Raw genomic sequence first — 27083 nt, 5'->3', positions numbered from 1 at the left:
GAGGTAGGTATGCAGGCATTTACCAATCGGGCTCTGTGATTCAGAGGGAAGGTCAGGCGAGTAGGGTGTGGGTGAGGCAGGCACTGGTTGGGCAGGGTCGTACAGAGAGCAAGAGAACAGCCATCCTGAGTGGTCTGATTATACAGCAGGCATAGGTAATTTAGGTGGCTCAGATCACATTACATTACATCTAAGACAATGCAAGCTCATTCATTGTACCAAGACTTCACTGTATCAAAATACGTAAAATAAGTAGATGGTTGAAACTTAAAAATCTTTGTTGTGCTTAGTTTTTCATTGAAATGAACAGCATCGATTATAACAAAATTGGCCCCTAATTCTTCCTCCTACCCCTTTCCTTTCTCTCTCTTCTTGGCCAGTGGGTCAGCATACTACTTTCTTTGGTCTCTCTGGAAATTAGTCTTGGTCTGTCAACAGATTATTTTATAAAAACGTAAATTACTGTTGGGATAGCTTCTGTAAAGTACAGAAGCATATACGGTTTAAACTTCCCTTCCTCCACTTCCCGCAGCCATATCACCACCCTGAAAATTGATCAGAAACCTTTGCCAACCACTGATTCTACAGTTACATCAACCTTCTGGAGCCACGGACTGGCTGAGATGGCAGGGCAGAGAAACAAGTGAGTATCATGGCCATGGAGACTGCAAAAGTTCCCCTGACATCTGGGAAAGGATCTGGTGCTGAAAGCTAGGCCATGTTGTTCTCCTGTTGGACATAAACAAATCACAGAATGCCAGCATCAGATAAGATTCCTCTGAGACCGTGAACCAGTAAGACAAAACAAGATGAATGTGCAGTCCACAAAACACCCACACCCCATCTCATGACTAAGATGGGTGACTGCTACTTTCTTTATCAATCACAGCTTTGTCCCCATGCTAATCTTTCCCTGTAGATAAGATTTATTGAGGTACCCAACCATAGAATAGCCCTGCTTTCTGACAGCACCCAATCTAGTATGATCCCCCACTTTGTTAGATCTTCCCCAAAACGACCCAGGCAGACCCAAATCCTGTACTAGATTTTTTCCAGTACCCTCTTATATACCCCAGAGTCCCATGGTGTGCTTTCTCTTGTTGCAAGGCATAATAAACTCAACTTCTGCAGCCACAGGTATGTTGTGCACCTGGGGGAGTCTTTGGCTGAAGGGTGTTGATACTAGTGCTTAATCACTACGAAGAGAAAACATCTAATTTTCCCAGCCTTCCACAGCATTGCAGAGCTAATATGTACCGCCCCTGAATGTGGCTGAATTCCCCCTTTTCTTATGACATCAACTCTTTAAGATGCTGCTTACTTATCTTCTGTAACACTTTTTTCATGTGTAGATTAGGATTTACTACTACTCTTCTCCACCTTCAATCAATACTTAACTTTTTTAAGGAAGGCTCCCTGGAGAAGAATGCTTTACCACTGACTTTCTTCGTTGTTTCTCTTTCTCCTGTTTCTGTGATAGGCTATGTGTATCTGCTCTAGCTGTGGATAACTTTGCAGAGGGCGTGGGAGCTGTGTATGGCATGTTTGATGGGGACCGAAATGAGGAGCTCCCTCGCCTACTCCAGTGTACCATGGCAGATGTGCTTTTGGAAGAGGTACAGCAGTCAACAAATGACACAGTTTTCATGGCTCACACCTTCTTGGTATCTCACAGGTAAGCAGGTGGGTTGAATAATTCCTAACTCGGCCCTGCTTGTGGAAAATAAATCTCACTAAGCCAGAAGAAGGTCAGGGTCTCAGTGATAAGTACAGGGGCAAGATGAGATCTTGCTCTTTGTTCTGTGACCATTCTCTCCATCAGCATGGAATGTGGGGACGTGGGCTCTTTAAAGAGCCTGTGGAGGCATCTGTTTTCTCTGTTGAAACCGAAGGCTGCTGAGAATTTGGAAAGCCCAGAAATCACGCGCAAAAGGTTGTGTGTGTGTGTGTGTGCGCATTTCGGGGAAGGAAGGTGGTAATCCTTTATAAGATTCTCCAAAGTGCCAGTGACCTACAAAAGGTTAAGCACTCATCAGATTCTTGTGTTTAAAATACTTATTATTGGGGATTTACCAACTAATCTCACTGAAGTCTAAGCCACTTAAGGGCAAAAACCCTATAAACCAAACAGTTGAAAATCTCTTAGTGGCTAATAGAGCATCTTGCACATCAGGTGGGCTGCATAAAGGGTACATACGACTGAGAGGGTGTACCTTTGTATAATCAAGGTTGAAACGGAACAACCTGGAGCCCAAGGCGGTTTTTTCTGTCATTATAACACAAGGATGTTGGGAAAGGAGTCTATTTTTCAGTAATAGAATTGAGCCTAGGGACTTGGCAAAATAAAGGGTGTGGGAAAGGAAACTCAGTTTATGAAGCACTTCCCAAGAGCTGGGCACTGTACCAAGCATTTTTCATACTGTATCTTTAATTTTCAAAACAAGCCGTGGAGGTGGGTGTTTTAATCAGAAAAATTTCTCGGAGCATCAACTTGCTGAGGATCTATAGCCCATAAATGGCAGAGCTGGAATTTGAAACCAGATCTTTCTGATAGCATCTGCTCTGTATTTAGCATTGTGTACCAAGCGCTGAGGGGGATGGATGCCATGTGTATGGGAGAAATGCAAGGAAAATTATGGGCCTTCCTTCAGGGAACTTACAGCCTAAGTAAGTGGTTCACAAAGTGTTGTTCTAGGAGGAGCAGCCTCAGCGTCACCGGAAGCTTATTGGAATGTAGATTATCGGGCCAGCCCCTTACCCACTGACTCAGAAACTCTGCGGGTGGGCCGGAGTTGTCTTTAACAAGCCCTTCGGGTGTTTCTGATTTGCTACCGTTGGAAGGCACTGAATTAGGTCATTGTAATCTATGATCAGACAAGCAGAAGCAACAGAGAAAGCCGCACCTTGTCTCCTCTACCCCGACCCTTTTGGTAAAATTTCTCAGCTAAGAGGAGAAGGCAAGGCTGCCTTCACCATCCTCACCCAAATCAAGAGACTGCCTTCAGATGGAGGAGGGTGAAGCGGCTTTGCTGTCACACGGCAAAAAAACGAGGGAGTCACGGACATGAAGGACCGCTGCTTTCTTCTAAAACTAGCTGCCATGTTTTCATTTTCTTTTCTTTCTCAACAGGAAATTAGGAATGGCTGGCCAGAAGCTGGGCTCTTCTGCTCTCCTTTGTTATATCCGCCCTGACACTGCCGATCCAACAAGTAGCTTTAGCTTGACTGTGGCCAACGTTGGCACGTGCCAAGCAGTCCTGTGCCGAAGTGGGAAGCCAGTGCCCCTGTCTAAAGTCTTCAGCCTGGAACAGGACCCGGAGGAGGCCCAGAGGGTGAAGGACCAAAAGGCCATCATAACAGAGGTGAGTCTTGCTCTCCACCGGTCATGTCTGCTCCCCAAATCTAATGAATGCTGTTCTGCCTAGAACAGTGAAGGTCCATTTTCTTCCTATCGAGCCCTGTAAATTGTATCCAATCCTGAAAATAGTAATAAAAGAAAATCTAATGAGCAGCTAATGACTAGCAGAAAGAAAAAGCAAATTAATTAGAAATGAAAAATCCTAATTTGTGGTCCTTTAGACTTATATATAGCATGTAAAATAAATGTAAATGTCCTCCTTGATTAATTTTCATCTGGTTTTGTTATTCCAAACAGAAGAAAAAAAAGTTTTGTAGTTTGACATCCCTGTTCTGAAATGAAAAGTTTCACAGTATTTTTCCTTTTTATATTGTATATGGCTTAGTATACTCTGGTATTGTTTTTTTAATAAAGAAGCATCAGTATCTCTATAACTTTTCTCCCTTTTCAGAAGTTAGCATAACGTTTTTGCTTTCAAAAAGACTTTAGCAATTACATGTGGACATTGTTTACTGCAAAGCAGAATTTTGTTCAGATCTTTTACCCATTTTTAATTGAATTGTTTGTTTCTTTATTGTTGAGTTCTTTGCGTATTTTGGATACAAGTCCTTGTCCGAAATGTTTGGCAAATATTTTCTCCCGGTCTGTGGCTTGTCTTTCATTCTTTTAACAGTGTCTTTTGCAGAGCAGAAGTTTCTAGTTTAATGAAGTCCCACTTACCAATTTTCTTCTTTCATGGGTCATGCTTTTGGTGTTGTATCTAAAAACTCATTGCCAAACCCAAAGTCACTTAGATTTTCTTCTGTGTTACCTTCTAGAAGTTTCATCTTTTACATTTAGGTCTGTGTTTTATTTTGAATTAATTTTTGTGAAAGGTGTAAGCTGCTCCGTGTCTAGGTTTATTTTCTTTTTTGGCATGTGAATGTCCAGTTGTCACAGCACCGTGTTTTGAAATAGACTGTCCTTTCTTCACTGAATTGCCTTGGCTCCTTTGTCAGAGATCAGTCGACTATATGTGTGGGTCCACTTCTAGGCTGTCTGTTCTGTCAGAATTCTGTAATAAGGACTATAAAAGACTCCATCCAAGGAAGCACAAAACCAAAAAAAGTATCATTATAATGTGGTTGATGCTATGGAGATTCTGGAAATTTGGTCTTAGGAGAGTCTTTCAGTCAAAACAAATGAAAGATGAAATATAACTTTTTGCTTGATTAGTCTATTACAGAATTTAGATAATGTTCAGATTTTTCTTAGGGAGTCCTAGACAAGTAGGAAACATTTTTATAACTACAGACATTTATTGTTTTCTTGTTATTTGCTAAGCATTGTACTTTCACTGTTTTGTTTAAGCTTCACAATAACCCCCATGAAAGAAGTGCTTTTATTTTCATTTTACAGGTGAGGAAGATAAGATTATAAATTTCGAGAGTTTGTGACAAATTCTGATAAATGAGGCAGGATTTTCACCCAAAGAATGACTGCAACTATGAAATTAGTATATTGAGGGCTTTAGCAGTTTTGTTTGGTTTTATCTTGAGAAGAAATCAATATGAAGCATGTGGCAGATAAACATTCCCAGCCTGCAACCAGGGTTATTCCTTTTCCTCTGAAGTTTAGAATTACATCGTTCTTGGTACAACCATTACAGAGTAGGTAAATTATGCCACAGATTTCAGACTTTAGGCATTATTCGGTGCTTTAGCTATAAAAATTCTCTTAGCCATTTAGTATCTTCAGTCCCAACTCTGCCTTTAAATGAGAAGTCATATTTAGTGACCCATCTGAGTTTTGGCCCCTCCAAGAATACTAGTGATGGGGAATTGATAGTTTTGCTTATTGTTTTCCTAACAGATGTTTCTCTATTTAAGAACATGCTGAGGCCTATACTTCATGTTAGAGCAAATATCTTTTGAGACGGAGGTGCCTTTTAACCACTTAATTTTAATTGGTTTTAACTCAGTCCTCTGAACTATTTGCAGAATAATACCCATTTGATATTTTGTCCTTTTAGAATTCTATACATTTATTTTCCGTAAGTCCACTTAAAATTGCACAGATCCTAGGAAAAACCACATAACATGTCAATTCTGTTTTATTGTAGAGCCCTAAGCATTGTGATCTAGAGAGATATAAAATTCTGTGTCATTGTTGCTTGTTTCTCAGAGTCTGCATTCTGCTTGTCTCTAGGACAACAAAGTGAATGGGGTAACCTGCTGTACCCGGCTGCTGGGCTGTACATACCTCTACCCTTGGATCCTCCCCAGGCCGCACATATCTTCCACTCCACTTACCATTCAGGATGAGTTGCTGATTCTGGGAAACAAAGCATTGTGGGAACACTTGTCATACACAGAAGCAGTCAACGCAGTATGCCATGTACAAGACCCATTAGCGGCTGCCAAGAAGCTGTGCACATTAGCGCAGAGCTATGGTTGTCAGGACAACGTGGGTGCAATGGTGGTTTATTTGAACATTGGTGAGGAAGGCTGCACTTGTGAAATGAATGGGCTCACCCTCCCAGGTCCTGTGGGATTTGCTTCAACCGCCGTCATCAAGGACCCGCCCAAGCCGACCACTCCTTCCTCCAGTAGTGGTGTCGCCTCTGAGTTCAGCAGCGAGATGTCCACTTCCGAGGTGAGCAGTGAGGTGGGATCCACTGCTTCTGACGAACATAACACTGTTGGCCTGGATGCTGGCTTGCTTTCGAGGCCAGAGAGGCGCTGCAGCCTCCACCCAACGCCCACATCAGGGGTGTTTCAGCGCCAGCCTTCTTGTGCGACTTTCTCCAGTAACCAGTCTGACAACGGCCTGGACAGTGATGACGACCAGCCCGTTGAAGGGGTCATGACAAACGGCAGCAAGGTGGAAGTAGAGGTAGATATCCACTGCTGTAGGGGGAGGCAGCTTGAGAACTCTCCCGCTCTCAGGGGGAATTCTCCTACCCAGTGCCTCGAGGAACGTGCTAGAGGATTAGCTTTTGGGATCCGAAGACAGAACAGTGTGAATAGTGGCATCCTTCTGCCAGTGAGCAAAGACAAGACGGAGTTACAGAAGTCTCCCTCCACTTCCTGTCTCTACGGAAAGAAACTCTCCAACGGCTCGATTGTGCCCCTGGAAGACAGCCTGAACCTCATCGAGGTGGCCACGGAAGCACCCAGGAAGAAAACTGGCTATTTTGCTGCCCCCGCTCAGCTGGAGCCAGAGGACCAGTTTGTTGTACCTCGTGACCTCGAAGAAGAAGTGAAGGAACAAATGAAACACCACCAGGAAAGCAGGCCTGAGCCTGAGCCCAGCGAAGAGGGTCGGACCGAGCTCGCAGAGGAGTTTGACACGGCGCTGTAGTCCTCCCCTGGGGGCCACGGCGCTGGGAAGGCTGTGAGGCGTGGGGTAGGGCACCCTGCCAGGGGCACTCTGCCTCTGCATTTCTAAACCACAGATGAGAGGGGGGTAGAACTCGGAGCCAGAAATGGTGAGAGCTGTCAGGGTCTTGCTCTGGATAAGCTAGTAAACACCATCAGTGTTAAGTTTCACATTTAACCTGCATTGGGACCCCCAGGGCTACTGGGGAGCAGGCAGGCATTGCCCTGTACCAGTCCTACCACCTGCCATTAACCCTTTCTCTCCTAGGATAATTTTGAGAATTTGCCTGCCTGGGCAGGAAAGGGACTACTTCTGTGGAGGAAATAACTGAAGATTGATTCCCTTTACTGATTGCTGCTGTTGGATCTCTGTGACAGAGAAATCACCTTATATCTCAACCTGACGGGATGCAACGTGACTAGTCACATGGCTTTTCCTTCTTCTCTACGAGAATACAGCCTATCAAAATGATGTTTATTGGAAATGTAGAACCAATCAAACAGATAATTTATGTATGTGATGTAATGAGAGCACTTTTCATTGACTGTGAACTTTTTATTTTTGAATCTGCACTCGAGCCAGTCTTCTTAGAGGCCGCCCAGCGCCTTTGTCCACAGGCAGGATGATCGTCGGGTGTTGGAGCCGGCTATGAGGGTACTAGGAAGGGCCCTGGGAAATGGATTTAACTGTTGGATGTCAGACTGTGAAAGTTCCTGAGAAACAGGGGAGTAGGACCTTCTTTTGGGGATGAAGATGGGGAAGGAGTGAGGACTAAGACTACTTCCCCCCAAATCACAGAAAGAGAATAACTCCTTGACAGATGTGACACCTGCTGGGAATCTCCCAGCAGGTCACAAGAGAGGCATTTGGGGATTGGCCTCTTTCCATAACACGTGACGGAGATGGCAGTCAGCCTCCTAGCACGTAGGGCCAAGGCTGCTGCCGCTCACATCCAAGTAACCTTGAGTTATAGATGACTCTGAACAGACTGAGGCCGAACGAGCACAGATGGGTGGATGGAGCCTCCAGGTTAGGCAGGTTCCTTCTCTTACTCTAGAGCAGAGAGATGGTTTTCTAAAACATCAGGAGTGAGTTGAGGCTTCACCTCTTAATGTGTAACAGAGTCTTCTTCTGAAAACGCTTATCCGTCTCACATGGTTTCACAGTACTGGGCTCAATTTCTGAAAGACTTAATTGAGAAAATCCTAAGCTGACAGAAAACGTGGTTTACTGATTTTTTTTGCACATTCCATGTAACCCTTGCAAAATGCAGTTCCTTCCATAATTCTGTTCTGTTGCCTTTTCTATTAGAAGATTTACTTAGGAAAATTAATTCCTCTTTATTCCTGTGAAGTTTTGACATTGCTTAATGTTACCCAGTGGGGAATGTGCTTTGAATTTTTAGAATACTTTCACAATTAAAAAGAAAATAGAGTGGAACCATTTTTGTTTCATGAGAAACAAAATGTTAAAGATAAGGTTAATCTATACATACATTTGTCGTTTTTTTTTTTTTTTGGGCAGGGGAAAGTTTTGTTAAAGCAGTGGTAGAAAACCAGGTGACCACTCCACAAATGGTTATGTATCCTCATCTTCTCAGATGCCCCGTACCCATGTGTGTGTGTCAGTGGGGTACACTCTTGGTGGGGGGGGTTCCATACCAATGGCTGTCTAGTGTTCAACCCATCAAGGATCTGAATTTGAGTCCCCAAATTATCAGGAACACAACTTTTCTGTGTCAAACTACTGGTTAGCTACTGCAAAATTTTAGAACTCAGGTCTTGATTTGAAGTGGGGAACATAGTGGTTCATGCAAAATTCAGGTGCTGTAAGAAAGATGGGAACAGTAGTGTGTTGCCGCCTTATTTTTTAATAGAAAAATGGGGGGGAATGAAAATGAAGGGAAAAACCCAAGATGATAGTGTTGGAAATTACTTTGGGAATATACCACCTCAATAGTATAGTCTTTTAAAAATTATCCTTAAAAAAAAAAAAAAATTATCCTTTATCTGTGAACCTTTTCTTGTCTTTGTTTCACACCCTACTAATTGGAACCGCCACAAAACCCAGTTATGAAATGACTTTACTAAAAGTAAATGTATTTACTTTTTAGTCAGAAGGACCCTAAAGTTCCAAATGTTCTTTTATGTGGTAGATTTATGTTCAGGAAATGTTAGGTTGTATGAAAACCTTTAATATAGGCTACACCAAAACTGACTACTCTTTTTTGTAACTTCCTTTGATTCATTTCCCTCTATAATTGCCCTTTGTTAAAACAGGGGATGAAAAGGCCATAGCCCATCACCAAAAATACACAGAACTCTTTGACCTATGAAGTCATTTACAGTTATTGTGTGATCTGATTAGGTTGTCAGGTGGTGAAAGCCAGTAATCTGTCTCCAGGTGAATGTAATCTACTTCCCAGGACTTCACCCAGAGGATGTGTTCCCCAGGTGGGCAGAGGCCCGTTGATCTCTAGCCCAGAGATCCCGGCCTCTGCATGATTCTCAGGTCCTTGTGCGTACCTCCCATTTAATAGAGACATTTAAGAGAATTTCTGAAAGAACATCACTCCTGCTTAATGGGAGCAGTCCAGGAGTCCCATGGAAGAAAGAAAAATACACAAGTCTTCGCAGCCATGGTATTTTTATTTTTATCCAAATGGATTGAAAATACATTTGAAAATTTGAACGCTAGTATGTCATAAATCTACCGTGCTACCATAGAGTCATTGAATTACCACTCCTCATTACAAGAGAGGGCTTTATTATACTACTGTAGAGTGTATGTGTGCAATAAGTTGATGAATTCATTTTCCTGGTGTATAGAAGAACCAACACAAGCAGCTTGGTAATCATTGGGTGCTATTTTCTAGGAGATGGAGCCGGTGAGGTTTGGCTGATCTACTGAATATCAAATGATGCCCTTCTTTCCATGTAGGCTTTCAGCAAAAGCAGGTACTTGGAAGCCACAGGCTCACCTTCTCTATCTACTCAATAATTACTAATGAAGAGACCTCCATAAGGGAGCACTTGGCTGTTATTGATAAATGTACCAATTATTAAATAGTCTCCAAGCCATTCAGTGATGTCCTCTGCATCACTATAGAACTGTCTTGTGTCACTTTTTACTTCCCTCTGGGTGGGGACTTTCAGACTCCCCCAATCATGGAGGCAAGTTAATCTTTCTCTCCAGTTAGTGACTTTTGCCCCATAGTTGGGTAAGCACTTCCTGGGTTGAGAAAAGCAGCTACAGTAAATCCTGCTCTGTTTCCCTCATTTGATGATCATTCAATCACACATAAGCTCCTTCGAAATTTCATGCACTTCTCCCAGAAGCTATAGGGTTTTCTCTCACTGTTGCCAGTGGATGTCATCCAGACAGTGAGTTCATATCTTATGGTTTTGTGCAATCATTGTCATATTGTAGTCCTAAGACTCATTATAGTGTATTTTTGATATTTTTGAAATGTGTTAAATTTTTTAATTCAATAATATGAGCCAGAGCATGTTGCAGCAAATCTATTGTTTGTAAAAAAAAAATAAATAACAATAATAATAAATAAAATAAAATGGAGTATCTTTTTCATGGCTTTGTTTTAAAATGGAGTACCTGTTATTTTATAAGTACTTTATTTTAGCATGAAACTGTAATTTTCTCTAACTTGTGTGTGAAATTAGTTTCTTAACCAAAAGCACCTTTAGGATTTTTCTGCTTTTTCTTGTTGTAGGGGAAGATAACAAATGAAACCACATTCCATAACACTCTATGAAGCTATGAGTTAAGGCAAGAATAAATAGTTTTGATCACCATTTAAGCTGAAATAGCAATAAAGACTTTTTACATTAAGAAATATTATATTCTGACTTGGTTTATATGTTTAAAGAAACCCCAAAGACAGGAAGCATGGTCCTTATTTCCATGCAGGTTATTAGCTGACTAGAGGGAACTTAATTTGTAAATAATCTACAGCTCCTCTTAAACAAACCACAGAACTACCAGTGATACAGAGGAACTAAGTGGGTAATCTGGCCATCTTGTCTGTCCTAATGGCTTTGGTGTTAAGAGTTTAAGACAGTGGTGAGTTTTGGCTCACAAAGTACATCTAATCTAGCTAAGTCTCTAAATTGTTCCCCTCCCCTCTCCCCATTGGTTGTCTCCCATAATCTCTGGACTTCCAAGCAAGATTAGCTACCTCTCACTCCAAATAAAGGCCCAGTTGAAATCATTTTGCAGGTTTCCTCCTCATTTAGCAGAATGAAATTTTGAAAACTTGGTTCACCAACTGTTCCTTGAGTACCTCCAATGTGCTGGGCTCAATGCCACCATCTACTTTCATACCTCGGTTCCATGACACACACACCTGCCTGCAGGGTGGCAGAAGTGAACTTCTCTGGGTATGTTCTCTCGTTCGTTTGATATTGTTTCCCTGGTACATCACCCACCACAAGAGCACGTTAGTCACTCAGAACACTTTCCCGTGTGTGATTCACTGGGTCTGAGTTTTTCCTCTGCTACTTAAAAAGATTTAACTTTGGGCAAGTTCACCTCTCCAAGGCTCAGGTGTTTTTTTCTCGATTGTTAAATGGAGATAATAGTCTCTCTCTCAACAGCTGTGAGCTAAAATGAGATGATGTCAACAAATGCTTCCTTAGCTCAGTACTGGACCCGGCACAGTGAGCACTCGATGAAATGTCAACCATTGGGGGAGCCACTTAGCCTTCTTGAACCTTCATCTCATCTGTAAAATGTGAGTAAGAAATCTTGACCTGCCAAGTGGTAGTAACTAAGGCAGGTTTTGCTAAGGCATTTTGAATGTTGCTGCAGTGATCGAGAGGAGCTGACTGGGAGCAGTACTGTAGCTGGGCCAGCGTACCACACTGGGGTCACAGTGGCCAAAGTCCTCATTTTTCCAAGCCCCAGACCCAGACACGGGCAAAGATCCACTCAGGGTATGTTTCAGGGAATAAATCCTAGGTGAGAATAGTGTGTGTTGGGAAGTTTTTTGGGGGGTTCGGGTGGGAAATGGGTTGTTTGATTTTTGCTGCTGTTAAACTTGTCTTACCACTCAGCGAAAACTCTGCGGGACTCCAGCCACTGCCTCGGGCTAAGGTGCTGGAGCAGCTTTCTGTGGCACTGGGGTTTGTATTTTAAGCTAGCAGTGTAGACTTCTAGTTGTTTTCCTCCAAGCTTTACTTTTTGTAAAAGTAGAATCTAGATATTTTCCCATTTCTGTTTGAGGTTTAGTTTTGATCCTTCACCTTGGATAGGTTCTATACGAACTAGCGATAGGAAGGATTTAAGAGGAGAGAGGAAAGGTAATATATTCCAGGGAAAAGAGTCAGCAAACATGCAGGGATAAAAATGGCCAACACACATCAGAGGAAAATGACATTGACTGAATTTTTTTAATAGCCACTTTGGCATACACTGAAACGGGCTTACGTTTGCTGATTTCTTACTAACTGTATAGACAGTCTGAGATTTCTGTCAAAATTGCTGTTTTTAGAAATGTACTAAAAATTTGGTTTGAACTTATTAATAGTTTAATCTCGTTTATAATATGAAAATAAAACAATGTTATGAAAGAAGATGGCAACTAGAAAAACTACCCTTTATAATAAGAACATGTATATTTCTAGTTGCATCTTGCATGAACAGAATATCTGAGACTAGTTGTAAAGTATAAGAACAGCTATAAAACTTTAGGTTAAAATTACTGAAAGAACTTTATTTTTGAGATTCAGTGTTAATGATCTGTTACATTATGGAAACAATTCAGAATCGTGAATGATTACAATCGACCTTTGAAGGCCTACTCTGTAGGGCGCTGGAAGGGATGCAGAAATAAAGAAGGCTCCAAAATGCCTGTATAGTCTAGTAAAATCAACTGCTTTATCTTTGTACTCAGCTGAATAACACATTTAAGAAGTTTATGAATTTTATTTCTATTTGGAGGCGTCATATTTCAGGAAATTATAAAATATTTCAGGAAAGTGAATTCCAATCAAATGACTTGAAACAAGAAAGCAACGAGCTTGGAAAGGTGGCAAAAACCATTTTATCTGAGCCCTACCCCAGGAATCCCGAGGAGGAACATGCATGCTAAAAGCACCTACCTGTCTTCAGGTTTCAGGGATCCAGCCTCTGGGACCCATGCAGTCATGGTATACTGTCGAGTGGGCAGGAGAGTTTTCCTCCAGGAGAGAGCCAGAATGTAATTACTCATTTGGAATCTAATCACACAAATGCTTTATAATCATTCCCCTGGGATCAAATACAGGGGGAAACGGCATGTTTTTCTTAGTGACTTTAGTTCGGTCAGGCAAGCTATTTCCACTGTAACACTGGGCCTGCTACCCCTGATGTGTTGTTCTCATCTTTCAGAATTTCTCTGGCTACTTAGCTAGTATTATTACCTTACCATTTGGTAAGAGAGCCAAACCATGAGCGTATATGCGAACTTCCAATGTCGCTCTTTGTAGCAAAGGTGGAGGTATTTTTTTCTAGCTCTCAGCCAACAAAGACATTGATAGAAAAATGGGATGATCATCTAGCTTTGCATTGGTGCCAGAGGGAACATTTATAAAATCAAGTACATGAAAACCACATTTGTGTAATGTGGTTTTTGAGAGAAACAAGGGAGCTGGGTTGACTTAGGTTCCAGTAGTAGATCTCAGAGTCTCCCAGACCACAGGTATTCTGGTGCATCATTATAATTGCTGTGCTGTTCTTGGCTGTCCTCGTACCGCTTCTGTTCTCGGTAGCTCCGCAGGGCCAGCACCACGCTGGCGCCATACATCACCACCAGCAGACAAGCAAAGGTGGCTGCCGCTCCATCAGTGACTGCCAGCTGGCAGTTCATCCAGGTGAGACCCCTGCGGGCATAGACCCTCTCCCTTGTCCTGCAGGTGTCTGTGGCATTGATCCGCAAGGCCGCGTGGAGGTAAACGCCGATGCCTACGCAGTAGCCCAATGCCGCGAGGAGGCTGAAGGCGGCCTCCAAGGGGAGCCACTTCCCCGGCAGTCTGTCTAGACTCCTGGCTCCTTGGAGTAAAACACTCAAGGTGAGGACACCCAGCCCCAGAGAAACAGCCACGCCGCTGTATATCAGGGGCGCCCGGAGGATCGTGTACTGCTGGTCCAGCTGCCGAACCTGCTCCAGCTCAGTGCCCTCAAACGGTGAGTAATAGTTGTTCCCAAAGCCACCGCCGCTGGCAAAGCTGGCACTGAATCCAGCAAGGACGAAGTAGGAGGCCACGATACACATGAGAACCATCCCATTCAATATCACCTCCACTATCTGTATCACACCTAGGAGGAGAGAGATTGGGAATTTAACACTGACGTCGCTCACCCAGGAAAGCGCTCTAGGTCAGGCAAGAGAAATACCACCTGATTGTGAGGACATGGTCAGACGCAACATTAACATCCTTGGTTTTTGTTGTTTAAGACTCATGTTTGAAAATCAAAATGCCACTGTGGAAGAAATTTTGGCCGTTACTTTAAAAACTATACATACACTTACCATGTGACCTTGCAACTGTACCCCTGAGCATTCATCCTAAAGAAAGGAAAACTTCGGTCTACACAAAAACATGTACACAGATGTCACAGTAAACCCTAATGCCCTCCAACGGGCGAATGGTTCAACAATCTGGTACAGCCATCCCCAGGGGGAAACTCTGCTCAGCAATGAAAAGGAATGAGCAGCTGATACTCGGAACAACTCGGATGGATCTCAAGGGATTCATGACGAGTGAAAAAAGCCAGTCTCTAAAGGTTACATACTGTATGATTCCATTTACATAACAGTCTCAAAATGAGAACAGATTAGTGGTTGCCAGGGAGGAGTGGGATTGGGGGAGCGGGAGGGGGATGGGTGTGACTCTAAGGCGGGAGCACTAGGGATGTTCCAATGATGGAACAGTTCTGTAGCTGATTGTGGCAGTGGTCACACGAATCTACGCAGGTGATAAAACCGCACAGACCTACACTCACACAGACATGAGTGCATGTAACACTGGTAAAATCTAACTCAGCTCTGGAGAGTGTCAATTTCCTGGTTGTGATTTTGTACTGTAGTCACCACTGGGGAGAACCGGGTTAAGGATACACAGGATCTCTGTTCTACATTAGCAATGTTTGTAAATCTATAAATATTTCAAATTTTAAAGTTTAAAAAAAATCAAAATGACATAAAAGGGCATAAACTGAGAAAAATCACCCACGTCCCTGTCCACCCTGTTTTCCCCCAACCACTTTCATTATTTTCTAATACAACTTTCCAGCGTTCGTTTATGCAAGTAAAAGCACTCAACTCCGAATTTCATCCCCCGTTTCCCTGCTTGTGTCACAGGGAGGATACCACACACACTGCTCTGCACTGTGCTTTACTCTTCCTGGAGATGGCTTCAGCTCCTACCGTGTCCACATGCTCTGTTACGCGGCCTCCAGCCCCGCTGTGTGGGCGGACCAGTCTATTCAGCCAGGATCCTACTGCTGGATACTTGGCCTGTTCACTTGGGGGGCCAAGTTCCTTACAAGTTTAAGGAACCCACAAATGCCACGAGGCAGCGGAAGCCAACAGGTGAATGGAGATGAATGTCGACTTGTCCAAAGTCACCTTTCATTTGTCACTGACAGGGGCCCCAGCCTCTCGTTAGGCGTCTTCCTGGGAGAAGGTCTCCTGTTGTCCTCTCAGGGCTCAGAGATGAGAATGAAGAGAAAAGCATATGAACCTAGAGTGGGAATGCCAGGCTCACATCCCCGCTCTTTACTGCCTTGTGATCGTGCCCAAGTCACTGACTCTAAGCCTCAGACACTTCATCTGACAAATGAAGGTAATGCCTCCCTGTCTTATCCCACAGGGCTGGGATGAGGCCCATATGAAAGCAAGTATATGAAAATACCTGGAAAATTATAAAATGTTATACAAGTGGACGGTGATGCTACCCAGTAACATATATAAAATGGAAGGAGAGGGGACTTCCCTGGTGGCGCAGTGGTCAAGAATCCACCTGCCAATGCAGGGGACACGGGTTCGACCCCTGGTCCTGGAAGATCCCACATGCCGCAGAGCAACTGAGCCTGCGCTCTAGAGCCTGCATGCCACAACTACTGAGCCTGCGTGCCACAACTACTGAGCCCACGTGCTGCAACTAATGAAGCCCGGGCGCCTAGAGCTCGTGCTCCGCAACAAGACTAGCCATCACAATAAGAAGCCCGGGAACTGAAATGAAGAGTAGCCCCCGCTCGCCGCAACTAGAGAAAGCCCGTGCGCAGCAATGAAGACCCAATGCAGCCAAAAAAAAAAAAAAAAAAAAATGAAGGGGATTAATAAGAGATTTAAGAAGAAAAGGGACAGGGACTTCCTTGGTGGTCCAGTGGGGAAAACTCCGCGCTCGCAATGCAGGGGGCCTGGCGTTCAGTCCCTGGTTGGGGAACTAGATCCCGCATGCCGCAATTAAGACCCGGTGCAGCCAAAATAAATAAATAAATATTAAAAAAAAAAAAAAAAAAAAAGAAAAGGGACAAATTTATGAAAAGCATGGTTTCCCAGAAGTCAGGAAAACCCTCTAATACACAAGGGGGTACCACAACGTTTATAAACTGGGCGGCTAAAGACCAGTATGTCTAATGTACTTAGGCAACAGCTACTGGGCTTGCTGATTCCATCTCCTGCTGGGCCCACACAAATTCCTAGGAGGTCCACGGAACGCCGCAGTTAAGGGTTCTGACACTTGAGAAGCTACATTCCTCTAATTTAAATCTGAAAATAACATCAGACCAGAACTGCCCACTCTCCTCCCAGGCACCATAAACTACTGGCTACTCTCTCCCTACAAGCAGGGCAAGTTAATTGACCCAGACATCATTCTAATTCACTGGGAGTAGCTATCTACCCCACCCAACACCTTTCTCTGCCTTGGTTTTCCTTCTGCATGCAGTTAGTCTCTCACCCCCTGAAGGGAAGCAGGGATACTGTGCTACTACAAGATGTGGGCAACCTGAATGTTTCCTTCTGGGACAAGATTCTGCCAAAACAGCAGCGGCATAATCCACGCAGCACATATCTGCCGGGCTGAAATGTAATATATCTATTGCTAGACCTTGTCAACCACTCCACTGACTGCAACAATCAAGAGGAATAATGGTCTGTTGTTGGGGCCAGTGATGAAGAAATACAGCCACTGGATATTATCAGAGCACCAGCCAGGCCTGACCTGGCTTTGCTGAAAACATCGAACAGGTTCAAGTATTTCCAAGCATGCTGTTAGTGCAGAAAGATTCACAGACATCAGGGGAAAAGAAAAGAGTGGCCTACTAGAGCTAGCAGTTTATCCCTATGGAGGGATAAACTGTAGAGGGAAGTGGAAACTGAAACAGACAGGAGATTTTTATTGTAAAATAGCATCTTTTTGGGTGAGGCTGCTTTTGTGGCTGATCATTTAATACTCTGCTTAACTAAACATCTACTATCTGCCTTTTCACTGTAAATGTGAAAAAACTGAGGAAAGCAAATCAAATTAAAACATTTTTTTCTAAAATAAGACTAAGACATGTGCAGTCAAGTCTTACATAAAATGAAAAGAAAATTTTTAATTTCCTCTCCAGAAGCAAATACTGTTAATACATTCTTATATATTCTTCAAGAAGTTTTCTAATCATATACAAGCAACTATATGTATTTCCTTTTGTAAACCCAAATGGAACTTACCTTTTAAATGTGAGAAGAAAATAATATTATAAACGTATTGTAAAGAGAACCGTCACCTCCAAATTAAAATTTTTCTTTGGATTTTTATTGCAGTCACATAAAGCAAAGAACATATTCACTTGTACCAAGAATATATTATAATGGGCCATAAGTCCTAATTTAACATGCAGTAAGAACCCATGAAGTTGTCTGGCCAAAAGTAGCATACTTCTCCTGGGAAAGATTTTACTTTCTTTAATTTTGGATGGATCCTGAATTCCAGATGTCGGGTTGAATTCGTTGTACAATGGTACATTTACAAGAGGTACAAAACACTTATTGAGCTTTCAAGGCCACTGTAAGGGGCTTGTTAGAATACCTCCTTTGCAACCCAGTGAATTAATCTGATTCCTCTTTCCTCAGCCCACGTCTCCCTCCAGCTTCTATGTTACAGCAGCAGTTTCCCAGGCATCCCCAACCCCTGCCATCCAGAGCATTAAGGAAGTGAAGGGCCTAGAGTTCAGTGAGGAAAAACTTCGAGGCTAATCTGCTTAAGACAGCTGTGTTTAGAGAACTTCAGGCTGAAATGTTTTTTCATGTCTGTGTGGCTCTTCACGAGCTTTGAGGATAAGGTTCTTCAAATTCACTTGGTTATCATCTCCCTTTATTCACTCAAGAAGTGCATTTTGCTGCAGCATATGCCTTTTCCTTGTGGGTCCTGGGCTCTAGTTTTGGTTGTTTTTAGTTGTTGTTTTGTTTTTGTTTTTTAAAGTAATTTTGGTTAGTCCCTCACCAACAGAGGGCTCCAGGACCAGGGTTTATTGCATCAGGCAGTGCTGCCGCATGTACCCTGGAGCTAGGCCCAGCAAACTAAAACTGGTCTGTTACTTTCCAAGGGTTGGCAGGTTCCACAACAAAATATTCCACGAAAGACAGTGGTTCAGAGTAACTTCCATCACTCAAGTTTTTCGGAACGTTTTAAAAAGCCTAAAACTCCAGAATTTCCGCAGGCTTCTCTTTCAGCTTCCTAACCTTTCGGTAACCCCTGATGGCTAGCACGGCCCCCACGGCAAAGAGCCCAATGCCCAGGGCGGCAAAGATTCCAGCACCTATGTCTCCCCCATGGAAACTGCAGCTGAAGCCACTGTATCCTTTCCTCTGGTACAGCGCCTCCCTCTCCTTACACACGGGAGAGGCGTAGGCAGCTGAGAGGTTGTGGAAGTAGAAGTACAAGGCTGGGATGTATGCCCCGGCAATGAGCACGTCCAACAAGCCTTCAATCACCAGCCATAGGGGGCAATGCCACGGGACCCGCAGGACGCCCATGGCGATGAGGAGGCAGCAGAAGGCCATGAGGGCTCCGCTGCAGGCCATTGCCACAGTGACCATGGGCAGCTTTAGCTGGTAGAACTGGACGTCCAGCTGCTGAGCTTTCTCCCCGTCAGCACCATCGAAACCACTGTAAGCCCCTCCGTACTGGTAGTAGTAAATGCCCCCCAGGCTGGTGATGCCCGTGTAGCCCCCTGTGGAACTGTAAGACACAGAGCTGCAGGCCAGGATCAGCAAGTTCAGGAGAACCTCCAGCATTTGGCAGCAGGCTGCAAAAGAAGGGCATGTTACCATTTTGAGAGAAGCTACTTTGCACTTGGAGACTTCCACCTTGAGGCTTATCTTCCCCGTGGCAGCTCACACCACAGCCAGCTCTTTATTCTGCCCCCTGGAAGGCCTGAGCAGCCAAAGCTGCATGATTAGCATTAGATGGTAGCAAGGAACTGTGGTCTCCAGAAATGATGTCAGAGGTACTTTGGACTGAAAAGGGTAACTCTCAGAAGAGCAAAGCAGCCTGCCCCAGGTGGGCTGCAGGACGATGGGGGCAGAAATCAGGCCAGTGAGCAGAAAGAAAGGTGTCCTTTATGGAAGGCAAGAACATTCTCTGCCCTAGCCCTTCCCTGCCAAAAAGACTGAAAAAATAGTTATATCCTCTTTAGATATGTTTTGTGGCCATCTTCAGTTTGAAAGAGGAAACTTCTCCAAATTTGAAGGAGCTTATATCATAGTGCTTAAAAAATATAATGACGTTAGAAAAACATGGAAGTTATCCATCAGAATGTTAACCGTGGTTCACATGTATTAGGGATAGGAAAGGTTAAGTTAATTAAACCTATAAGGCTTACTGAATTAGAGAAACATAATTGGTTTTACTGTTCTTAGACTTTAATTCAATAAGTATGTTTTAAAGTTTAATTTTGTTTTCTTTTAGTTTCCCTAAAGAGCAAATCTGGGCTGTGATATTTTCCCAGGGCTGGATTTTTTCAGGACCCTTGGCTGCTTTATCTTGGACGATGAAAGAGCCCCAGATCTTCCACCAAAGCTGGCTGCTTTCCTTAAAGTCAGCTTTACTGTTATATAACTTATACACAACAAAATGACCTGCATTAAGCAAACAGCTTAGTAAGTTTTGACAACTGTGTATGCCATGTAATCATAATCAAGATATAGACTGTTTCATCCCCCCAGAAAGTTCCCTAGTCACCCCTTGTGGTCAACCCCTCACCTTCCTCCTCAGGCCACCACTGATCTACTCTCTGCCATTAGGAACTAGGTTTGTCTTTCTCGAATTTCATGCAAATCATACAGTTAATGTACTCTTCTGTGTGTTGCTTCTTTTTTTCAGCATAATATAAAGCTGGGTGCTTCTGAGCTGGGAGTTGTACGTGCTGACATAGGCTCAGTCCCATAAACACTGAGTTAGGGTATTAAATAAGCATATAAAAGGGGGACGGAGAATGCAAGTTGGGGGGGCAAAACTCCCACAACTGTCCCTCTGAACCTTTTCAGTGCGGTCACAAGTCAGTGCCACTGGCAGTGAGAAGCCATCTCAAAACCTAAACCTCCAGGCCCTGAGTGAGAGACAGCACCACTGACTACAGAGATTACAACGTTTGGAGAGAGAATGAAATCAAATTTTTAAGGATGGTTGGCAAGTAAGGCAAACATCAAGCCCTTGCATCAAGCTGAATGCAAACATCACCCTTTTTTTTTTTTCTTCTTCTTCACAATTTCCTTGTTACACTGGCCCAGCTCTCCTTTTACGATCTTCTCCATCATGATTTGAGCACCAAAGGTCTAAAGGAAGAGGAAAAGGACAAAACGGAGAGGGGAAGCGGCTCCAAATGCAAATCGGAGGGAGCCAGGAGGGGAGCAGGCCCTGTACCTTCTCCCCAGGGAACTTGTAATTCCTCACCAGTCCCTCCAAATAATAAACCCATAACACAACCTATAAATGACAAGATTCCTAGTGATCTGATATGCACATGTGACGTCTGTACTTGCTGTTTATCTGATCTTTACCCTCAGCCTTTAAAGACTTTAGTAGCTGAGGAGTCTTGCCCCGTAACCCGTGAATTCGGGGCTTATCTCTTTTTGTCAGTGTTCCACTGAACTTCCTAAGGGTGACTCAGCCCAAACTGCAGGATCTCCCTAGAAAGTTAGAGAGAGCCACAGCTGCCTCCCAGTTTTGCCAGTTTGCTGGAGGAGGACATGATTTCTCCGATGAGGAAAAGAAATCACAAAAGATCTACTCTAAGACGAGGCTGAAAATCTTCAGGTGACCTTTACCCAGGTGTGAATTTCCTGTTTGAGACCAGTTCCCAGTGTTTAATGGCTGTTGCTCTCAACACAACACAGCATTGTGTATTTATATGGGTCCCTGCCTGTCCAGAGATCTTTATAAGCCCTCATTTGTTAGCTTCTGACTGCTGAACTATCCTTTCACTATCTTGACTCAGAAACCCAACATCTAGGCCCAACCAAATAGCCAGAAGCAATCAAAGCTAAATCAGGGGCCTCAAGCTCTGCCCTCTCCTCTTGGTAAATCAATCGCTGAAGAAGAATACCTCTAGAGAGAAACCTGTTAAAGAGCCTCTGGCTTATTCCTATTATTTATATCATCAAGAAAAGAAGGTCAAGCACGTAAACCATTTCAGGCCTTAGAGTCAGGCTCTAACTTTCAATTCCAGCTCTTCCACTTAACTGCTGTGTGACTTTGTATAACTTACTGTATGTACCTCTCTGAGCCTCAGGAGTTGTTGAGAGAATTAAAAGCAACGGGGTGTGCCAACATACATAAACTAGAGCGAGGATTCTTGTACCTGGACTGCCTAGAGCTCTTCAATGAAAGTTCTACATAATCCCATAATAACGTATCTCATTGTAATCATTCTAAGAGATATCTTCAGTGGCTTCCCTGGTGGCACAGTGGTTAAGAATCCGCCTGCCAATGCAGGGGACACGGATTCGAGCCCTGGTCCAGTAAGATCCCACATGCCACAGGGCAACTAAGCCCGTGTGCCACAACTACTGAGCCTATGCTCTAGAGCCCGCAAGCCACAACTCCTGAGCCCATGTGCCACGACTACTGAAGCCTGCGCACCTAAAGCCCGTGCTCCACAAGAGAAGCTACCGCAATGAGAAGCCCTCGCACCACAGTGAAGAGTAGCCCCCACTCGCCACACCTAGAGAAAGCCCGCGCGCAGCAATGCAGACCCAATGCAGCCAAAAATAAATAAATTTTTAAAAAAAGAGAGACATTTTCAGGTATAAGTTCCATGATTTCTCCCCCTTAGGCCAAGAAGTTTTCCCCTCTTAGTCATAGGTAGCCGAGGAAAATTTCTTACCAAATCATGTGAGCCATAGGGTAAGATTTTCTTCACCCTGACAAACCAGATTTTCTTAATTGTTGGCAAGGCCAGGCCTGGTGCTAGGATGGGAACTCTGGGAAACCACATTTGGAGCTGACACATGATATTATTTAAGTGTTCTTCATACTGTGGATTCTAGTAAGTGTGGTTTTTTTGTTTTTGTTTGTTTTCAGTGAAACAGAAGTTACCGCCCTTCGTAGGTGATGGCGTATTGTTTCATGACGTGTGTGTGCGCATGCGCGCACATGTGAACTTGTTCTTAATGTGAAACGTATTTCTTACTGTGGGTCTCAGTCAACAACATTTAAAAGCCATGATGGCAGGTTTGGCATCGGATCTCCTGTCCTGCGGCATGAGCTCAACCTGACTGCCATCTCCGGTGATCTCTCTTTAACTCGGCCCGCCTTGCCAGAGGGGCCCCCCTCTGACAGCCGGCAACTCAGAGCTGGCTCTGAAAACTGCAGGCATGACTGCCTCACCACACCCGGGCCCGTCCGAGGAGAAACACAGGAAACCTAGCTGCCCATTTCAGACGTTCCTACCCTTCTTTAGAAAGTGTGAACTTCACGCAGGTATGAAAACGAAAATACGAGGAAACCAAAAGGGAAGTCAGCTTGAATTTTTGCGCCATCATCTCGGACCCCATCCAGAACCACCAGCAACGGTAAGTAATTGGTCAAACTGCCTTCAAAATGGCTCACCTCTCCCGGTGCACAGGTATCTGCACTTGTGGCATTCCAGAAGCCCTTCAGCCTCTGACTGGTAATATTCCACTTCCTCGAGTCCAGGCCTGGGGGTCGAAAGCGGATATCTCCCTGAAGTGGGCTCACTATAATCAAACACATGTGTGGCCATTAGCGGGCTTCAAATTCAATAGCTTGTTCAGCATTAGAACTCTGGACACCTCACGCGGGGCTCAGACATTAAAGAATGCACAGAACAGAAAATCTGCCACAGATTCCATACTCCAGAGAATTTTCTGGTTTAGTGGCTATACAAGGCATCCAAACACTTGGCCCAGTTCTGCTAATTAAGCACATCACTTATCTCAGTAATTCTGAGCCCCGCCTCCCATGCTGGCTTGGCCTGTGGGGGAGGGTGTGTGTGTTGCGGGGAGGGTATCTAACAGGTAGCCGGGAGCCACCTGGGGGAGCTTTTCAGTTCAGTGAGGACCAGGCCCTCTTCAAAACTAGTTTGCATTCACAAGACTGACGCCCAGGCTGGCATTCTCTTCCTTCCCTTGTTACTTTGGAAAGAGTTGAACCCGCAGTCATTCTCTAGGCTATGGGTGGTACAGACAACTCTGGACATCTTCACATCTCTCCCTCTTCCTCTGCCAGCCCTGGAATATTCTGTTCCTTCTCCTCACCACCCCCTCCCTTCCCTATCACTTTATCCAGCACATCCTGGGCTTTGTCCAAGATTCAGTGGTGAATGGTGGGGGCTGCATTCTACTAGCTGGGCTCCAGGGATCCTTCTAGAACATAGATCTCACCATGTATTTTTTGGGTTTGAAATCCATAAAGTCCAAACTTTAAGCACAGCAAGGGAGGGCCCGTGCTCACCTCTCTCCACTCACAACCTCATGTTCACAGACACAGCCATAGTGAACTGCCCCTCTCCCCGCCCCAAAAGATGACTCGCATTCCCATGCCTCTAGGTCACCGTGGAAACTACTTCTCTGCTTGAGACAGCCTCTTGCTCCTTCTCCAGAACTCAGCTTTGAGGCTATCTCCTCCAGGAAACATTCCAGAGCCCAATCAGGGCCCCAGTTCTGTTCTCTTTGTGTCTGTCCCCCGCTGGAGTCGCACGTTTCACAGGTGCTGCAAATTGGCCTGTTTACTTGTCAGTGTCCTGTGGACACCGTGAGTAGATCCCTGTAGTCCCTGGCCCTACCTCCCATCCATTAAATACAGGCTTGTTATGTGGAGGAGAGACAGAAATAAATTGCTCTTGGTTTTAAACCACCAACTGTGAGCAAAAGAAGCAAAAGTATTCCCTTCACTAGCTTTGGGACTTGGCGGGGGTGGGGACAGGGGGACCAGGACACCAGTTTAGAAGGAAACCAAAACACGAAGCTCTGGATTCTCCCAGGCCTGGCAGTTGCAATGCAGTGTGGCTTTAGGCAGGGAGACAGTAGCCAGTGCCTGTGACTGTAACTGGGTACACCCTTTGTCACAGTTTGGTTAGTTAGTTCTAGATAATGTAACATAAACTCAGGATAATAGCTTTCCCGCTGTGTGGACACAACCAGAAGAGAGACTGGGCTTAAGCCTCCAAGTTCCATAGCAGAGAGGAGCCTGGACTCCTCCTAGGGACGAGGGCAAAAACCAGAAGGCAGTCATCACTCCAGTACCTGCCTGTCTCCTTCTTGGCCTGGCATCTAATCTGGGCATTCAGTAATATTTGTGGAGTTGGATGGAATGTGCAATGGAAAAAAGGCCACTTCCCTAGAGGGGGAGTGGGGTCTAGGACCACCGCCTCTCTTTCCTTCCATCCTTACCCTCTCCCAGCTCACAGTCTTCCAGAACATCATGATGCTTTCACCCCACAGGCCTTATGGGAACTCTGTTCTACAAGGTAGTGATGGCAAAGTTTGTTCATTCAGGAGGGTGGGGTCTGAAACAATCATGGGATTTGAATGAGGCTGCCCAGAAAGACCTCACTGACAAAGGGGGGAAAAAATCTCTGCCCTTTTGTGCAGAGTTTTAGGTACATTCAGTTCTTTGGCTAAAAGTGTATCTTCTCCCAGCTGTCTGGTTTTGAAATGCATATACCCCTGGAAGGGATTACACATTAAACTATTAGCTTTTCATTGGTCTTTTATAGGCCTGGGCCTCCAGGGAACGGGACTTTGGGGAGGGCTGGTTTTGGAGCACAGGACAAGGGTCTGAAGCCCCAAGGGGCAGTCCTGTGACCACATGGGTGGGGGTCAGGGAGGGGCCTCAGGTTAACCCAACCCACACAATCTCCTTCCCACCCCTTCCCTTTCTAGTCCTGAAGTCCTCTCTTCCTCTTTACCTGGTCCCCGGTCCTGCCACTGCTAAAGGGGGGCTGGGGGACAGGGGGTGGAGGGGGGAGGAAGGTGGGGGTAGGTCTCTGCGTTGTTCATCAGGTTCAGGTCAAGGAGTGTGTGTGTGTGGGGCGGGCCGCTGTAAGGTCTTCCTTCACTCCCAGGTCACCTCTAAGAGCTCAAAAGGGAAGAATGGCACTTCCTTTAAACCAGCTTCCCAGGACAAGTAGCCGGGACAGCAGAACCGCGCAGACTGGCCTCAGACCCAGGCTTCCTCCGGGGCGAGGTAGAGAGCCCTCGCTGCCCCATCTCACCTTTCTGGTCCTCGGCGTCCGAGGCCCTCCTTCCGCAGGGGCGGTGGATCCGGGGTTTCCCAAGGCGCGGGCCAGGGGGGCGGGGCCGCGTCCCAGGTCGGCCGCCGGGGTCCGTCCCGCGTCCGACTCTGGCGGGATTGTTCCCAAACTCTTTGTTCACCGCTACGATGGTCCCCGGCTCTGTGTCTGTCCTGGCGGGGTTCCCGGTCCCTCCCCCTGTCCCGGTCCCCGTCCCTCCGCCCGCCCCCGTTTCTCTCCCTGCGCCGGTCCCCGGCTCTGTCCCGCTGTCTCTCGGGGTGGCGGTCTCGGTCCGGGCGGGGGTGCCGGTCTGGGTCCCGCTCTCTCGGCCGGGCCCGGGACTCGCGATTCCCCGACGTATGTTCCATGGCTCTGTTCCGCGTCCCCGCCCCGGAGCGACCCGAGGGCAACAATCCACAAGTTTCCCCGGCAGGTGGCCAAGCCCGGGGGCGGGGCAGGGTGGGGCGGGGCGGGACGCTCACCTGCGCGCACGCGCACTAACCCCGCTGCGGGCCCGGAGAGCGTTCACTTGAGCGCGCGCGCCGGCCGGGGACGCCGCTGAGCGCGGCCCGGAGTCTGGGCGCGCGTGCGCCTGGATGGGGCGCGAGCCTGGAGGGTCTTGCTGCCTCACACAGAGGAGGGGACTACCGTCCTCCCGCCGTGCCCGTCGGCCCTGAAGTATCCGCTTCGCGACCCCTCAAGATGGGCTGCCGAGGGAACTGTGCTCTCAACTTAGCACCTTGGGTATGCTTCCCCAGAGTGTTCACCCATCCGCTCTCTCACCCGTCCGTCCACTCAGCCCCCCAGCCGGCCCCCCAGCCACTGTCCTTCTCTTCCTCCCTCTCCTGCTATCCTTACAACAACTATGTTGTAGGGGACTTGAGGCCAGTTCATCCAAGAGTCCTGGACTCGTACATTTTTTTAAAAAATGATGAACCACACAGAATTGGCAGCCTTTTCTTTTGCCAAGGAAGGATATTTAAAAACATACAAAATTGCCGTCTATTAATGAATTCTTTCAACGAATATGTGTGAGCCCCTAGCCTAGCAGGCGCGGGAGATCCAGCAATGAACTCTCCTTGTACGGTGTGTCCATTCTACTGTGAGTGGAAAAGGAGAACTGGCAAGAAACAGAGAAGACAATTTGACGTCTAAATTTTGACGGAGCAGGTTTCTTTATATAGATCTGGGAAGGGGACATTTGAGTTGAGTCCTAGAAGAGAAGGAGGCAGCCTTGAGGAGAGCTGAGACAATGTTCCAGAAAGAGAGAAAGCCTGACTTATGCAGAGAGCTGTACAAGAAGGTCACTGCAATCAACTATGCTCCAATAAAAATTTTTTTTAATGTAAAAAAAAGAGAAGGTCACTGCGAGAGGAGTGAGGGGGCATGAGATGAGGCTGAGAAGTGGAGCAGGAGATGGTGTAGGGTCTTCATGGTGAAGAATCTTCATTTTCAAAGAGCAACGGGGAAATATTGAAGTGTTTTGAAACGCTGAGTGGCTTGCTCTGATTTACGTTTTTTGAAAATAAAGATTACTCTGGCTTCTGGGAGGAAGATGGACTGCGTGGGCCTGAGAGCACAGTCAAGAGATGAGTTAGGAAGCTACTGAAGAAATCCAGGT

At 45.4% G+C, this 27083-nt stretch overlaps 2 protein-coding genes across 5 annotated transcripts in view; one reads left to right on the top strand and one right to left on the bottom strand.

Moving 5' to 3' along the window:
* Positions 1–10226, top strand: part of PHLPP2 (PH domain and leucine rich repeat protein phosphatase 2) — a 72696-nt gene extending 62470 nt beyond the window's left edge. For all 3 annotated transcript variants that reach the window (XM_068528277.1, XM_068528278.1, XM_068528276.1), the window contains 4 exons: positions 533–643; positions 1481–1675; positions 3131–3362; positions 5546–10226. In XM_068528277.1, the coding sequence (XP_068384378.1) occupies positions 533–643; positions 1481–1675; positions 3131–3362; positions 5546–6700 (1693 nt within the window). In that variant the 3' untranslated portion in view covers positions 6701–10226. The remainder of the gene's footprint in view (positions 1–532; positions 644–1480; positions 1676–3130; positions 3363–5545) is intronic.
* Positions 10227–12542: 2316 nt separating this feature from the next.
* Positions 12543–25845, bottom strand: MARVELD3 (MARVEL domain containing 3). 2 transcript variants are annotated; one of them, XM_068528280.1, is made up of 3 exons: positions 25445–25845; positions 22819–22946; positions 12543–14032 (listed from the first exon to the last, which is right to left on the bottom strand). In XM_068528280.1, exons 1-3 carry the CDS (start codon positions 25828–25830, stop codon positions 13395–13397), a joined length of 1152 nt encoding a protein of 383 aa, XP_068384381.1. In that variant the 5' UTR covers positions 25831–25845; the 3' UTR covers positions 12543–13394. The 2 variants fall into 2 exon arrangements, with proteins under 2 accessions (XP_068384381.1, XP_068384380.1); XM_068528279.1 differs by lacking the exon at positions 12543–14032 and adding an exon at positions 17660–19015 and having other exon boundaries at positions 25445–25830.
* Positions 25846–27083: the final 1238 nt, after the last annotated feature.

The sequence above is a fragment of the Eschrichtius robustus genome, chromosome 19, assembly GCF_028021215.1.
Source record: "Eschrichtius robustus isolate mEscRob2 chromosome 19, mEscRob2.pri, whole genome shotgun sequence".
NCBI classification, from domain to species: Eukaryota; Metazoa; Chordata; class Mammalia; order Artiodactyla; family Eschrichtiidae; genus Eschrichtius; species Eschrichtius robustus.
Note: the sequence above shows the minus strand (reverse complement) of the source record. Positions and strands in the feature narration are given on the sequence as shown.